Source organism: Cannabis sativa, chromosome 4 (assembly GCF_029168945.1).
Source record: "Cannabis sativa cultivar Pink pepper isolate KNU-18-1 chromosome 4, ASM2916894v1, whole genome shotgun sequence".
Taxonomy (NCBI): domain Eukaryota; kingdom Viridiplantae; phylum Streptophyta; class Magnoliopsida; order Rosales; family Cannabaceae; genus Cannabis; species Cannabis sativa.
This window is the reverse complement of record NC_083604.1, coordinates 72204575-72217683: the sequence shown is the minus strand read 5'-3', so window position 1 is coordinate 72217683 and position 13109 is coordinate 72204575. Positions and strand designations below refer to the sequence as shown.

Sequence of the window (13109 nt, the reverse complement as noted above, 5' to 3'; positions counted from 1 at the left end):
TGATTCAAAGTGAAGATCCAGAATTCATCCACCAACAGTTTCTTTCTTTATTCCTCTTTAATTTATTTATGTTGAATATTGTCATAGGAATGGTTATGGATTTATTTCTGAACTAAATTTCCCATTTAGGGAGGATGATGATTGTTGTTTAATGTTTTTGCCTAGTTAATGTTTAATTGCCATTCCTCCATTCTTGTTTGTGAAATTATCTTTATTTATGCTTAATTTCATGTTTAAGATTGATCACCTTGTGCATGCTTTATGATCTCAATTCGAAATCTGAAAAGTGAGAATTGAGAATGCTAAAATTTGGATAATCGATGTTCTATGTGAAACGAGAGTATTCACATGACTTATGTGACGAGTAGATTATTACCTAATGCTGATTTCATGTTAGTTTAATTAAGGAATTAATTAGAGAACATGTGATTTAGAACCTAGAAGATCTGAAAAGAGCTAGGTTACTTTATAATCTGTCATTCACTTCAAGAATATGATAGCAATTAGGCATTAACAATTTGGGTAAACAACAACAGGATTCTCCTCCCTATCATCTCATCTTGCTTAACTTTAAACTGTGTTATTAAGTTTTATGAATTACTTTAAATCATAAATACTTTTGATTTGCCAGATAGAATTATAGGTTTAGTTTAGTAATAATTAATCCAATTCCCTGTGGTTCGACCTCACTTGCGTGAGCTACTACTTGACTGCGTATACTTGCGTAGTGTTTATAATTTTCGTAACAATGGGATAATATCTAATAATTACCCAACTACTCTTTATCTTTATCCTTAAACGATTATGCTGACTAAGAATGTTATTTCTCGCTAGAAGTGAGTTATCTTTTTCACTGTGTTTATAGGAAAAGATGCTAAGTATAGATTTACTTCTCCTAGCAGTGTTCTTCATATTGTAATGTACTAGCGAGGTGACTACTTCGTCGTGTAGAAAGCGAGATGGATGAATGTAGTTATTTCCTCCATACACAAATATGTGGGTCAATGAGCTGCAAGCTCCTTGATGTCTCGTCTTGTACGCTCTTATTATATACTCTGTTTATCCCAAGATGGACGTATTGTCTCATCAATTACATATGCTAATAGTTATTATTCTTATCTTGCATATGTTTATGTGGTCAACGAGTTTGAGTATTTCTATCAACTTTAATTAATTGAAATGAGTTATTTAGACTGCATTTAATAATGCAATTTAATTATTATATTCTTTGAGCTGATTTATATTCCTTTTATAGTACACGTGTCAACTTTTGGTGAATAGCTGAATTTTGAGTATAACATATATATATCACCATCAAACAATAATAAAGTGCATATGTAAACCACTTAAAAATGGGAGAAGCTTGAACAGTTACCAATACTGACACACAACGACAGTTCAACCGAGATTGACACCGTCGGAGAAAAGGCAAGAGAAAATCTGGAGTGCCAAGAATTTTTGCTGGTTTGAAGTTTCAAGAATCGTGAAATTGAAAATCTAAAAAAGGAAGAGATGAAAGATATTTATAGACCCACAGGGGTGACTTGAGTCGTCGCTCATCCAAGGGTCTCACTTCAAATTTGGATAAAACCCCATGATCCAGTGGCTAGGGAAAAATTGTCAGAGGCATGAGTGTAACAGAAGATTACACTACTCAAGCCCCAATTTGACACCCTGCAATTAATGGGAGCATCAAAATCAAAGGAAAAATTGAATCGGCTTAACTAAAATTGAGGAAAATGTTGAAAAGCATTAACAAGATTGTCACACGTGTTGTCTACAGAAGATTGATGTCAGCACTTTGGGAGATAAGTTGCAAGCCCCATTTCACAAAATTGTGAATTGAGACTTGGGGGTAAATGTTGTCTATGATTTTTCTCTAAATACGTGGCACTTCAAGAATAAGCCAGGTGGCAATGGGAGCCTCAGTACGGGATGTGTTGTATTAAATCGCCTTCAGAGCTTAATAATTGCAAGAGCTTCAAGAGATTAGTCACCTCTGGAAGGATCCACCAGGAGGATGATAGTTTTGTCTTTTCCTCTCCGTGAGCAAAACTCAACCCAGAGAGGAGATAGAGGGATGTACGAGTCTTGGCGAGTTGCTTGAGGCTAAGTTACTATACACACATTTAATGTAGCATAGGGAGGAACTTCCTACTCCTTACTCTAAAAAAACTTGCTCAAGGATTTAAACTCATAATTTCCTAATTTTACGATGCCCCATACATCATTTATGCATTATTTGATGGCTACATTATGAGCTATCAAGTCATCGGTAGAAGACAAGTCTAGTCTTACCAAACACCTACATTAAGCCCAGGTACATCATGAAGAATAGGCGATCATGCCCTATAATCAAGTCTGAAAAATTGTGCAAAGCATGGTTCATAGAAACACGATAATGGTGATTTTTTTACCACCATTATGAACCTATAAATACCCCAACAATGTATAGAAGGGAGACTTTTTTTTTTTTGGATTCACAGTAAAAGAAAATACTCAGAAATAAGGTGGCGTTTGGTTGGAAGGAATGTAAACATAGGAATAATATTGAGAATAGGAATAAGAATAGAAATAGAATGGAATAAAATTTAGGGAAATTACCCCATATACTATTTTTTTAACTTTTTTTTTTTAAAATTTACGGTTTGGATTTCTAAAGTGGTTGCAGCGCTAGCTGCAATAGGGATTTCTATACGATTTTTGTTACAATTTAAGTTGCAGCGCTAGTTGCAATAGGGGTTTCTATGTAGAATTTCATAAAAATGCAAAAAAAAAAAAAAAAACTGTTTTTAAGTGTAAAAATGAAAAAGCCCCTAAAATTTAAAATGCATAAAAAATTGATAAAAAAATCATTAAATTTTTTCTGATGTTACAATGGAATGGTCTTTCCTTCCATTTCAAAATAGAATAGTCATTCTACCAAAATGATGGAAAGAAAATTCCATTGGAATGACATTCCAATACTTTAAAATACAACCAAATAAAGGAATGGAATAAAAATTATTTCTTTTATATTCTATTCCATTTTATTACCTCCAATCAAATGGCACCTAAAAGTGACTCGTGGATTAAAACCCATTAATGTCCTAACCACGCAAATTTTTTTTTTCTTCAATTCACATTAATTGTTCCACACAATCAAAATTAATTGTTGCCAAAAATCTCGGTCAATATACACCAATTTTCATTTTCAGATACATGCTATTTTTTTTATTATATATAATGGTAATTAGTATTAATAATTATTTTATATTTAAATATTTTATGTCAGTTACAATCTTTCATATCCGGTATGTTAATCATTTTTTTTTTATCATTATGCCATAATATGTTTTATTGAGATTTTTTTGTAATTATGTTCATAATGTTGTATAATTATGTTAAATCCCATTTAATAAAGGGTAAGTTGAAATATACCCCTTTTTTATCAGTTAATAAAAAATAGTCTTATTTTAAATTCAATTGAAATGTACCCTTTTTTATAAATTCATTACCGATTATACTCTTATATAAGGGTACTGTTGAGGAAAGTGTGGAAGGTCTTTTTTATTATATAAAGGTATAATCGGGATATAACAAATAAAAGAGGGTATCAATTAAATATATAGAAAAAAAGAGTAAAAATGAAATGGGTTAACAAAAAAAGAGTATAGGATGAAATAATAAAGGGATTGTTTCACAAAAATATAAAAATAACAAAAAAATTACAAAAATACGGTTTAACGGAATTTTAAATATTTTACGATTTTTTTGATTTTATTTACATAAAATACGGTTTTTTTATGTTGAAATCTTGTTCATTTGTTGTTAATTTTTTGTTATCTGTATGTTATTTTTTGTTGTTATTTTGATGTTACTTTTATGTAGTTTTCTTGTTGATTTTATGTTGTTTTCGTGTTATTTTTTAGAAAACCGTAAAAATGTAAAAAAACATTATTTGAACGTAAAAATGTAAATATTTTACAAAAAATGTTATTCCTAAATTTTTTTTGATGTTACAATAGAATGGTCTTTCCTTCCATTTCAAAATGGAATAGTCATTCTACCAAAATGATGGAAAGGGCATTCCATTGGAATGACATTCCAATACTTTAAAATACAACCACATAAAGGAATAGAATGAAAATTATTTCTTTTATATTCTATTCCATTTTATTATCTCCAATCAAATGTCACCTAAAAGTGACTCATGGATTAAAATTCATTAATGCCCTAATCACGTAAAAATTCTCTTATTCAATTTACATTAATTGTTCCACACAATCAAAATTAATTGTTGCCAAAAATTTCTGTCAATATATACTAATTTTCATTTTCACATACATGCTATTTTTTTTATTATATATATTTTTTTAATGAATAATGGTAATTAGTATTAATTATTATTTTATATAAAAATATTTTATGTCAGTTACAATCTTTCATATCCGGTATGTTAATCATTTTTTTTTTTTTATCATTATGCCATAATATGTTTTATTAAGATTTTTTTTGTAATTATGTTCATAATATTGTATAATTGTGTTAAATCCCATTTAATAAATGGGTAAGTTGAAATATACCCACTTTTTTATCAGTTAACCAAAAATAGCCTTATTTTAAATTCAATTGAATTGTACCCTCTTTTATAAGTCCATTACCGATTATACTCTTATATAAGGGTACTATTCAGAAAAGTGTGGAAGGTTTTTTTCATTACATAAGGGTATAATCGAGAATATAACAAATAAAAAAGAGTATAAATTAAATATATAGAAAAAAAGGGTAAAAATGAAATGGGTTAAAAAAAAAGTATAGGGTGGAATAATAAAATAAAGGGAAACTTACAAAAATATTGGAATTTGGGTTAACTTTTACAAAAATACTGTCACACGGAAATCTTTTCAAAAATATTGTATTTTTATAAAATACCAGTAAAACGCAAAGCAGAAGAACTCAAAACAACAGTAGAACACTTAAAAAATACCAGTAGAATACCAGTGAAAACTTAACACTGTATACTACAGTATAAAACTTATAAAAAAATACAGTAAAAAATAAAAAATACCGCATGACAGTATTTTTGTAAAAAAAATATCTTGTAAATTTCTCAATAATAAAAGTGTGGGTGTTGTATTTGTTTGATTTAGCCCAATATCAGAAGCCCAATTATAGTTGCAGACCCATTGCTATTACCCACCATCTCTCTTTCTCTCTGTCTCTCGACCTTTTTGGCTTTCTTTTCTCACTCATCGGCGGTTACTTGAAAGATTATCAACCTCATTCACTACCTGATCGGAGAGGAGGAGGCATTCCGTTGTCGAACTCGGCTTCATTACCACCTGCACTTGGGTCATAATCAGGTACGGTTTTGAGGCTGCTAATGAGGATTGGTTCCCTTTCCCTTTCCTACAGAGATAAATTGTGTTCTTTAAAAGCTCAGAGTGATGAGAATATCATCATCAGTATCACTGTGAAAAATAGTTCAGAAGAAAAGCATTACTTAGTTGTTTGGAAATATGCTAATATACTGATTTGATTCTTTTATGCTATGTAATAATCAAACCAAGTATGTAAGGGAGATTTTGTACCTTTTGTTATTCTGAAATTAATTTCAGATTCTAACCAATTGACAAGAGTTTCTTATTTTATTATTTTCATGAAATTGTTGTTAACTGTGTGGGATGCAACTTTTCAGTATGTATTGTTTATGTAATTTAACATTTGTTATTGTGATGAAAGCCACACTTGTTGCAATTTTTTTTGTTCACAGAGTTGGACCCAGTTTTCTGGCTATACATGCATAAATTTATTGATGAAATGGAACACTTTCTTCACTTATGTATTGACAATCATGATGAGTTTGATTGTAACTTGGGAATTGGGGTTTATGTGTGTGTGTGTGTGTACAGATTGTATGTACTGGACAATATATATTCTTAGTTGTCGTGAATTTCTACAATGTGTAACCATTAGGGTCCTTTTGTTTGAAGCTAACATAAAATTGTTGGATGAGCACGTCTAAGTTTGCAGATAACACATGATTTCAGTGATCATTACACAAATCTCCTTCATGTTTCCAGGACTCTGAAGCCTAGGTGACTTCCATACATATAAATTATAATAATTGAAATTCTGTATTTGGAATTGATATATTTGCTTGCAATATATTTTAGATCTTTAGTTTACCATTTTTTTAGTTGTTGGGATCAATGTGACGGTATATGTATGTCATGTTTATTAGATTTTTTCTCTTTCTAAAAATAAAAATTTAAATCTGATTCTTGCTGATGATTTTTATGATTGGTTATGTGTATTAAGGTCATGTATAGCATAGATCACCACACAATCCTGTAGCATAGGAATTTTTCAGTGGAGAAGGAAAAAGTAAAGAATGAGCAAGCATAGACCACCACCCGACCCCATTGCAGTGCTTAGAGGTCACCGCGCTTCTGTTATGGACATTTGTTTCCATCCATCTAAACCTATCTTATTCACTGGGTAATATTTCACTTCATTTTATATATTTTTTTTCCCTAATTGCATATCCCAACCCCATCATTATATTTTTTTTTTCAGGTCTGCAGATGGTGAATTAAGGATTTGGGACACATCGCAGCATCGAACAATTTCATCGGCATGGTTCTCTATCAAGTTTTAAACAAAGTAACTATTTACATTCTGTTGAGAGTTTTGTGTTTATTGTGTATAGTGTGTAATTTCAGGGTTCATAGTGCTGCTCATGGAGTTGTCTCCGTAGCTAGCAGTTATTTGATTGGAACCAACAAAGTTATCAGGTTATTTTAACTTGTTTTACTTAAATCAATAAAACTTAGTATTCTGCTTATAGAAGAATAATGGATTTTTTTTGTTTAGCCAGGGAAGGGATGGAACTGTCAAGTGTTGGGATTTAGAAGATGGAGGCCTATCCAGGTGGTGATCAAATTGGGGTTTATTTATTTATTTATTTTTTTCACTATCATCTATTTATATATCTGGAGATTGTAAATTATGGGGCTAAATAATATACTTTTCAGGAACCCATTGCTTACTATTAAGACAAATGCTTACCACTTTTGTAAGCTTTCGCTAGTGAAGAAACCTTATACTTGTTCCAAGCAGCTCAAGGAGAATTCCCAAGAACAGGGTCAAGAAAATCTGACAAATCATTCTCGCAACTTTCAAGGTTTGGTTTAGATTAACATTTGATGAGATATTAGATTTTGCATGTGTTTCAGATGTTTGTCTCAATCATATATGGGGGTTGATTGATGGGAGTGTGAATTCTGATTTCTTGTACACATATTTTGTTGCTCCAAGAAATACTGATTTTGGACAACTGACTGAATTTCATTCTGGATTCAGGAGGTTCGCACACTGAAGATCTTAAATATGTGGCTATTGCTGGGGAGCAGTCTTCTGAGGTCAGCAGTTATCTTTTACATTATTAGCTACTTTGTTTTCATGTATAGGCTATGTTGCGTCATTTGTTCGTGCTTATTATCTCTTCCATGGGTTTATGCTCTTAGGTTGAGATTTGGGATCTAAATACTACAGAAAGAATTATGTGTCTACCTCAAAACTGTGTTGGTGGCTCACCAAAATTTTCCACCAAAGAAAGAGGTATAATTTAATTTATTTGACTGTTGACTCAAAGCCTCAAGGTATTTGTCTGAAATTATTTATTACAGATTTACTTCATTTGATTTGACATCTGTGTAAGTTTCTTGTAGGAATGTGTATGGCTATTCAAGCATTTATCCCATCTGAATCACAAGGAGCTATAAATGTCCTAGCTGGGTATATCTTTTCTTTTCTTTCTAGGCCACCTGAAATTAACTGTTTTATCGTTATCATATTTAGTGGCCTTTGCAGCACATTGAGACATCATCCTTGATTGATTGATAGAGATAATGATAATTGATTGTATATACTAGTTGCTTTGTTCTATAGGCGTTAGGTCAAATTATATCCTAGTTGTCAGTTGTTACCGTCAAGTTACACCTCTTGAATTGCATCTTTATGTTTAATTATTTTGGGTACTGTCTTATTAAAACTAGACTAGTTCAGGGTTATGAGGTTAAGTATTGTTTATGAGGGCTGATACACGTTGATTATTGCATTGAGGTTGCCATGAATTATGTTTCTACTTTCTAGAATGAATTCCTTGGCCAAAGCATTGTCCTCCTCCGAAAACCATAGTCCACTTTAAGGAATATGGTTGTGTTAATTTATTTTTCATGATGCAGTTATGAGGATGGTTCAATGCTTTGGTGGGATATAAGAAATAACGGGGTTCCATTGACCTCTGTCAAGTTTCATTCAGAGCCAGGTGGGACATAACTTTTAAAGAACTACCCTCATACTAATCATTCATTTCTCTTATGTGACAGAGCCTGATATTTGTGTATTCTTATGCAGTTCTAAGTCTATGTATTGATGGGTCATGCAATGGCGGTATCTCTGGATCTGCAGATGACAAAATTGTAATGTATAGTTTGGATCATTCAATGGTAATTCTACAACATCATGTCAAGAAAATTCACACACACACACACACACACTTGACCGATCTGTAAAAATACTAGTTTTGTGCCAACTTATCAATGTATTGGCTAATAGTCCATTTTCACATTTAAGGGAGAGTGACTGATTATCATTCAACCTAATTATTAACTAAGCTTGTGTAATTATTTGATTGTTAAAAAAATATTATAGACAAAATTATGTGTGAGAAATTCTGGTTTTGCCCCATGCAAGTGTTGTCATTGACTGATCTAATTAATCCCCCGTGTATAATACTCTGTAAGTTTTGTAGTAGAACGGGAGGTTATGTTCCTTTCTTGACTAACTATTAGCTACAATGATATTTGTAATTGATGATTTGTTTGTCTATTTGAAATATGAAATTCAGGGCACTTTAGTGGTCAAGAGAGAAATTAATTTGGAACGACCAGGCATTTCGAGCATCTCTATTCGGCCAGATGGAAAAATTGCTGCGACTGCTGGCTGGGATCACAGGTTGGGATCATTCTGTATTATTTCCAAATTACTATTTGGCTAGTTTTCTATTTATGGTTCTTTTGTATAATGTCATCATATGACCTCATATTATTAGCATTGATTCATATTTTTGAATAGAGTTAATTATTTGAGGAGTAATGTACTTTACAGAAATCAAGTCACTTTTATTGAAATTTCTTACCACATGTGGAATGTGTCAAGTTTGTATATAATGTGTGTATATATGTATATTTATATACTTGTCTGTTATCAAATGGTATTTAATCTGGGAATTCTGTTTAGCAGGGTGCGGATTTACAACTATCGGAAAGGAAATGCTCTAGCCATATTGAAGTATCACCATAAGACGGTAAATCGATTTATACTACATAAAAGTAAAAAGAAATAAGAGAATACTTAGTTGCTGTACTGGACTCATTGATTCTTTCTCTACTGTTTATGTTTGTAGTGCAATGCGGTCTCATTCTCTACCGATTCTAAGCTAATGGCTTCTGCATCAGAAGACACAACTGTGGCCCTCTGGGAGCTCTATCCACCACAAATCTGAAAGAAAAACATCTCTTGTTGATTATATATAGCTCTTTGTAAATATTGGTTTTTAATTTGATGTAACGCAATGCAACTCTACTCGTCTAAATCTAGCTTGTTTAAGTTGAAACTTGAGAGCTTATCCTTTTCTCACTTAAAGAACATTTCAGTTACCTTCAGAGCTTCTAAATCTTGCTTGTTTAAGTGAAATCTTATTTCATTGTTTATCATGCAAAACTTTTATTTTGTGGAATTTATTTTACACATCTTTATTTAAATATTATTTGAACGAACCAGTAAATTTCACGTTTTATGGCTGGAGATCTTGTACTTATGGTTTGGTGAATGCAAATAATTGGATTATCAAATTTCACATGATTGCACTGAGTTTTTTTTAATTCATTTTCATGAAGTTCATAATTTTTATAATATAAATGTTTATAACAATTTTTTCTTCTGCGTTACAGGAGTAATAATTTCTTATTGTTTTATGATATATAATTGTTGTTTGATATGGAGCTACTGACTAGCACATACATGAAGAAGACTTTATGTAGATTTTGCCCCTTTTTATTCTTTCTTTATTCAACTTTACGAGTTTTCGGTTTCTTATCATTTTGGTGGATGTTATTTTTTAGGGATAATTACTAAGGTATTATTTTTTTTAAAAAAAAAAATTACATTTTTACGTTTAATAGTTTTTTTTTACATTTTTATAGTTTTCCGTAAAAACACATGAAAACAATAAGAAAATTACATAAAAGTAACATGAAAATAACAATAAAAAATAATACACAGATTACAAAAAATCAACAACAAATTAATATAAATACAACATAAAAATATTTAAATTTCTGTAAAACTATAATTTTGTAATTTTTTTTATTATTTTTATGTATTTGTGAAATTATCCATATTTTTTATTTCTATTTGGACTTGGATGCATTTCCCGAGGATGTGGATCATTATGAAGAAAATACTTACTAACTTACTGATCTCAATTTATTTGTTTTTATGTGGCTTCGGCAGGATGAAACAAAGGGTGTTGCACAAAAATTATTTAAACAAAACCAAAATGTAAACTAAATTTATGTAATAATTATTAGTATAGTAACTGTAACACGCCTCTACACAGAAAAATAATAGTCTAATAATTAATATTTAAAGTTCTGGAAATACAGACCAAACAAACTTAATCAAAATACCTTTATTTTGTTTAAAAAAACAAGAAAAGAAAAAAGAAATCTACTATTGAGTGGTTAAAAGCCCACGGGCTTTATATTCTCATATATAAATACAAATTGGTTCTAAACTGAATAATCAATCACAACGTAAAAAAGGCAAGAAAATGAAAATGAAAGAAACAACAGAGATCGATACTGAAATGGGATTCATCAAGCTCTTCAACTCCAAACCCTTTCAAAAAGGGTTTGCAATTGTGAGTTTGATTTCTGTGATGCTGATTGCGGTATTAGAAGACATTCAACACATTTATTACGGGAAGAAGAACGATTCCTCTGCTGATTTTGACAGAATTGTTTGGGGATTCTTCTGGCCCCAAATCTTGGTAATTTCATTGTTACATTCTTGCTTCTTATTCTTGGCTTGTAGCAGGAGCTTCACTAGCGCCAGAGCAATAAGAATCATGGTCGTTGATTTTTCTCTAATGCTGTTATTCGCATATCACTCCTACGTGTCGTATTGCCATACCTCCAAGAACCAGAAGAAGACGATGATCAATGCCAATGGAGATGAAATAATAGAAATGATATCATCATCATGTTCTTCAAGATTACACTCGATTACTTCTCTTACTTCTATGTTTGCAACACTAAAGCTAGCTTTTGCTTATACAGATGAGTTTCACGACTTCTTTAGTGAACAAGTCGTTTATTGAATCCATAGTTTTGAGTGTCTTCATCATTTTATATAAATTCTTTAATAATAATGAAGTTTTGTTTTTGTTTTTTTGGACTTGTTACGTATATTTATATATTTATGTATAGTTTTGATTTGCTTTTTTTTTTGATTGGATAATAATTTCTTAATGTAAAAGGAAAAAGTTGTGCCATGATTCATATTTAGGAGTTATCTATAAAAGGAATTAAATCAACTGTACAAATCCTATTATCAAGATCCATATTTATAGTTCGAATTCAAATCTTGACAATAATTAATAGGACTATGTTCAAATCTTGAAAGTTAAAATTAGGGTTAGAACACTTAAATCTTGATGAGATTAAACATAATTCAATACATAAGATACCCACATTAAGAGCCTCTTTGAAATTTATTGTGTAATTAGTAAGTATTACTAAAATTATATTTTAAAATATATTTTGGATATAACGTGTTAATTACTTATGAATTTTGAATATCTTGATTGACAAAATAGTTAGTAATTAGATATAAAATATATTTTTTTTAGTAATTAACATTTAAAATAAAAAATTTTAGTAATTATACAGTGTAAATACACACAATTCTTATAGGAAAAATAAAAATTTGAGTGTAATTAAAACTACTCAATTACTTTCAATTACACAATTATAGCGTAACTATATAATTAAACAAATATTTTATATTGTATAATTACTTTTAATTACACCCAAATTCAATTTCTACATAACTTTCAAAACACACTCTAACTAAACTACACATAATTAGGGTTAGAAACTTAAATCTTCATGATTTTGGAAATATCACAAACTTAAAACAAATTCAAAGTACTAAATCCAGTCACCAAACTACAAAGGAACTTTGAATGGCATATTCAAAGTATAACAGTTCCAACTAGTGCAAATAAGCAGCGCAGTCAAAAACAGAAAGGATGGGCTCATCTTTGTTATAACAAATACCATTTAAGAAACAAAAACATTGACTTAAAAGAGTTTTTCTTTACCTTCAAGAATATCATTTGCAACTATGGAAATCTTAACAAGAACCCAAAAGATGAAATTTTTCGCTTTAGGATACTCTATTTTACAATGTGTTCCTATAATTCAAAACAAAATTCGATGTGATTCAAAAGAAAGCATGTTGTAAATGGTGACTAAATCATAAAAGAAAAAAAAAGTATGTCAAAGACTCAACAAATAGGCTGCTAAGGCAAAATCGACAAGGAACAAGTTGTTATTTGATGGAAGACTTACTCACATAAATAATTCATTGAGCAACAAAGGATAACTCAACTCCCAAAATGGAACATTGAATAAATAAATAAATAAGCAAAACAAAATCAGTTTAATGCATTTTAAGTAGAAAAATTGACAAATTGTAGAAAGAATAGAATACACTACCAGCAGAGAACAATACCAATAGTTAACTTAAACAAATCTTTATTAGATTTTAAATAATGAGATATAATAATCAAAGAGTTCCTATCAAAGTTTCAGTATGATTTGGGGCTGAATGATATTCTACAAGGCAGTCACCAACCAATGACATTTTTCCTTCTTGTTTATAAAAATAAAACTTTACTTTCTTACATTGTTATTTACGTAGATAAAAACATATGCATAGAACTTCAAAGTGAGCACTGCAAACTCCAAATTGAATCAACTGCAAAATAATTA

General features: G+C 30.4%; 1 protein-coding gene across 4 annotated transcripts; it reads left to right on the top strand.

The window, feature by feature from the left end:
• Positions 1-5109: 5109 nt before the first annotated feature.
• LOC115715173 (protein DECREASED SIZE EXCLUSION LIMIT 1) lies at positions 5110-11502 on the top strand. 4 transcript variants are annotated; one of them, XM_061114441.1, is made up of 15 exons: positions 5152-5345; positions 6016-6080; positions 6304-6483; positions 6562-6624; positions 6708-6779; positions 6859-6918; positions 7020-7168; positions 7348-7406; positions 7512-7605; positions 7716-7782; positions 8232-8314; positions 8404-8495; positions 8897-9003; positions 9292-9355; positions 9455-11502. In XM_061114441.1, the coding sequence occupies exons 3-15, from the start codon at positions 6377-6379 to the stop codon at positions 9551-9553; spliced, it is 1116 nt and encodes a 371-aa protein (XP_060970424.1). In that variant the 5' UTR covers positions 5152-5345; positions 6016-6080; positions 6304-6376; the 3' UTR covers positions 9554-11502. The 4 variants fall into 4 exon arrangements, with proteins under 4 accessions (XP_030499861.2, XP_060970423.1, XP_060970424.1 ...); XM_061114442.1 differs by having other exon boundaries at positions 6009-6080; XM_030644001.2 differs by lacking the exon at positions 6016-6080 and having other exon boundaries at positions 5110-5345; positions 6859-6915.
• The last annotated feature ends 1607 nt before the right edge of the window (positions 11503-13109 follow it).